We start from the raw sequence: 3778 nt of genomic DNA on the forward strand, positions 1-3778 counted from the left end.
ACTATTAAACATGTTTATATGCACATGTGAAGCATGTGTGGTCTTTCCTGTACCACCCGTGTTTCCTTTTCTTTTCCTGCTGAGGTGCGTGATAGATATTCACTCAGACAGCCAGCTGCTTGTCTTTGCAGCATGTTTACCCACATCAGCAGCATATTAGCGAATGACAAGACCTCCCAGTCAGGCAGCAAACAGTGCATTAGCTATTGGCTCTGATTAGTAATGTTTGGCCCTCTAAGCCTGCTGTAAACGCACCAGCTTCATGTGAATAGACTTCATGTTTCTCTGTAAGCACCCACGTAGCTCCTTCCCACTGCAAATAAAGCTCGTTTGACCTACATGACAGCGTGGCCTCAGTGTAACAGGTGTTATAAGTCATTAGCCAAATGATTTGCTCCGCATTACAACTTCCTATAAGTGCAAACAACAAGGCGAAAGACACAGGCAGCTGTATGTAACTACATTTGAATGTGATCATGAATGTGAATGGAGCCAGAGAGACGTGCCCGACAGCAGGGAGGAGGAGGAGCGACCAGGAGCTTTAAGTGAGACAAAATATTTTAATTTTCTAAACATAAACTCATTCATATTATTTACAGGTGGAAAATATAACACATCAAACAGAATTTGAATGACTCAACGCAGCTCACACAAATTCAAGTATAAAAAAAGGAAAAAACTATCAAAATGTACAAAATATATCAAAGTGCTTGTAGATGGAGTTTAGGCAGGAGTACTGAAACTCCGGGTAAAGGTCCTTTTAAATATAAAGTATCAGGTGTGCATTAAATATATCAACACTTCATTGAAAACAACACCACGCGTGTACTCAGAACACATCCCCGCCCCCAGTCTGGATTCTTACGAGCCTTTCCCGTGACTTCATACTATCGAGATGTTGTCCAAAGTGCACGCGCACCTTTCTACGATCATATTGGGAAATTCAGCCACCTCTATCTCGGTGTAGTCCCCTTTCTTCACCAGGTACATGATGGGTAAAGGCGCACTCTCGGACACCGTGCACCGCCGCTCGCCGTACCCGAAGTTGCGCTTGGGCTGCTTGCAGCCACCGGCGCACCTGAAAGCCTGGTACCCAGCCGGCTCAATGATCCAGTACTGTGTCCATGTCAGTGCGCGGAAGTTGATGAAGTACTCCTCTCTGCAGCAGGTGTCTTTGTTTTGGTTGTCGCAGTCACCGCGAGAGCTGAGGACGAAAAACAAGGAAAGTTAGCTGACAGCTGCTAGCATTAGCAGTAATGCGATTTAATTGATTTGTTTTGCGGGGGGGTCAGGTGCTCCAAAAGCTGTCAAAGGCCCCAAATTTCTTAGCTACACCCGTGCTTGCTATGCAGTGGTCAATTTATAGACTGGTTTGTGTTTTCGGTTATATTACTTCAAATGACTTTGGATCATTCGTGATAGAGAGCATATGGTGCTCTTCAGTGCCAGTCTGTAATTTGCTGCTAGATTTCTCTGAAGCACGAGAATCTGTAAACCTCCGCCCCTTTGCCACCACGCAACACTTCTATTAACGAATGCAAATGCTGACAGGTAAAAACAGCACAGGGTTAATTGTCACACTGACACAATATCCTGTATTTCGCGCCCTTACCCGTACTCTTCGAGGTTGAGTGTGTAGAGGACGAGCTCGGGCTTTCCCAAGGTGTTGTCCGTCTGCTCCTGGGTGGTAAAGCGGACACTCTTGGCCATCTCTGCCGCATAACTGCCAGGTCTCTCGCCCTCGATCCACACCTCCAGGTGCATAGGTGTCTTCTGCTGTGTCTTGGACCAATAGTGCACCGCCTGGGTGACATCAAAGCTCTTCCAGCCTGTCTCGTGAATGGGGATCAACCTGTAAACGCGATGGGGGCAATTCATTAAAGTGAGCTCCAACTGATAACTAGCGGAGAAGAATACCGCTGTCTTTTAATTAAGATAGCAAGTTGATGGGGGGGGGGCTAATTTAACGGATCCCTTACCGCGAATCTACCAGCGACGTCCGGTTGGATCCGTTGGGCAGCACCTCCACCCAGTAGATGCTGACCCTGGCGTTGCTGACGGGCCGGTGGCTCTTCCTCTCCACCGTGAATCGTTTGTGGTGGGAAGCCCGCTGGTAGAGCTTCAGCTCGGCCATGGTCACCTCACTATTATCCGGGATCCTCGCCTCCATGTCGAACATCACGCGTTGCCGACTGGTGTCAGAGTAGACGTACTCCCCGGAAATATCTAAGACACAAACCATTTCCAGCTTTTTAGTCAATTTCGCCTCTTGCGAAGGTTAAAATGACGTTTTTCATGAATATACACTGGTGCGTAAAAGTGCACCGGGTGTTACAGCTATTATGCACGTAAAATACTCTACAGCAAAATCGTTTTCTTTTCTTTTTTTGAATCTGCATGCTCCATTTGTTAAACATTTAAAAGTGCCTACCTGCATTGCCGGGGATTCCTTTCAGGATGCCCGCAAGACTAGGCAACGATCTGCGCCTCCTGCTGTGGTGCATCTTCAGCATGCTCGTGTACTTATTTCTTATATGCGCCGGAATCACGAGATTTTCCACATCCCTTTTATGGATTCTAGGAACTTCATCCATCCCAAGCTTCTGTAGCAGTGCGTCCTTCATATCCTGATGCGTAAAAGCCTTAACGAGACCGAAGAGAGCGGCGAAAAGGACACAAGCCCGAAGGAAATCCATGACGAAAGAGAGAGAGAAGGAAACTTCAGTGTGACAGACGGCAGCACAGTAGCGCAGGAGAGACAGAGTGTGTCCCTCTGACACTCCTCTGGTCCCTTATATTGTTGCGGGTCCTCCCCGTCTTTCGCACTTTGTCGATGGGGGCAGGGACCCTTATCAGAACAAAGGTGCGACAATACAGCCCCATCCTAAACAGGATATCTAAGTGGCCATACTTCAAACAGCAACAATTAAGACTTGAGGGCCATCCGTGTAATTTCACCGCAGTTATGTTTGATGTGGCCAGAAGGAGGATTTCTTTAAAATCCGTTTCTTGCTGTGTATTTAAGTGACAAGACAATCACGTGATCTTTGTTTTATGTGCTTATATTTTTGCTTTTACTTGATTTTGAAAAGAAGAACACTGTGGAGAAGAAGGGTTTTATTTGTAGCAAGCTTGTCGTATTTGAAGTGCTGAAGAGCTTTTTTGGTTAAGTTGAATAAATGACCGTTGCTGTCTTTATCTGGACACTAATTTCTCTTAAATTGGAATACTGTCCTCCCACGGTGTGTCCTATGCAGCTACATATGTGCCTCAGACAGACATTACTTGACCCTGTGAACCTGAAGTGCCCTCTCCTCCTTAGCACCCTTGTCTGCACACACACACACACACATACACACTCTGATGTGTACATTCCACTGGACAATGTCAGCCTGGGCCCAGTCTGGCAGCAGTTTGTCACACGATGGGCTTAACTTCTGTCTGGATGGCTGCAGAACCTTTTTTATCCAGCAAAAGGGTCTAAAACCAAGCAGCATGTTCACCTTGAGTCTATAACAAGCAAGGGAGTGAGTGGGTGGGGGGTCCATGGAGAAGGAGTGCAGGGCCTCGAGGGAGGAGGGGACGCTAGGGGATTAGATGTTTATTCGGACCCCTGTAACCCATTCTAGGTCCACTCCAGCAGATTAAAATTATTAGCCAAACAGACAGTTTAATCCAGGGGCTGTATGAGAAAGGGAGTGTGTGTGGGGGGAGGCAGGGGGTGGATGTGGATTGGGGCAGGCTCTTCACAAGTTGGTGATTATCTGATTCCATTGCG

At 47.0% G+C, this 3778-nt stretch overlaps 1 protein-coding gene across 1 annotated transcript; it reads right to left on the reverse strand.

The window, feature by feature from the left end:
- Window positions 1-540: 540 nt before the first annotated feature.
- Window positions 541-2794, reverse strand: lft1 (lefty1). The gene is made up of 4 exons (XM_026142338.2): window positions 2432-2794; window positions 1980-2226; window positions 1613-1852; window positions 541-1204 (listed from the first exon to the last, which is right to left on the reverse strand). Exons 1-4 carry the CDS (start codon window positions 2694-2696, stop codon window positions 883-885), a joined length of 1074 nt encoding a protein of 357 aa, XP_025998123.1. The 5' UTR covers window positions 2697-2794; the 3' UTR covers window positions 541-882.
- Window positions 2795-3778: the final 984 nt, after the last annotated feature.

Source organism: Astatotilapia calliptera, chromosome 15 (assembly GCF_964374335.1).
Source record: "Astatotilapia calliptera chromosome 15, fAstCal68.1, whole genome shotgun sequence".
NCBI lineage: Eukaryota > Metazoa > Chordata > Actinopteri > Cichliformes > Cichlidae > Astatotilapia > Astatotilapia calliptera.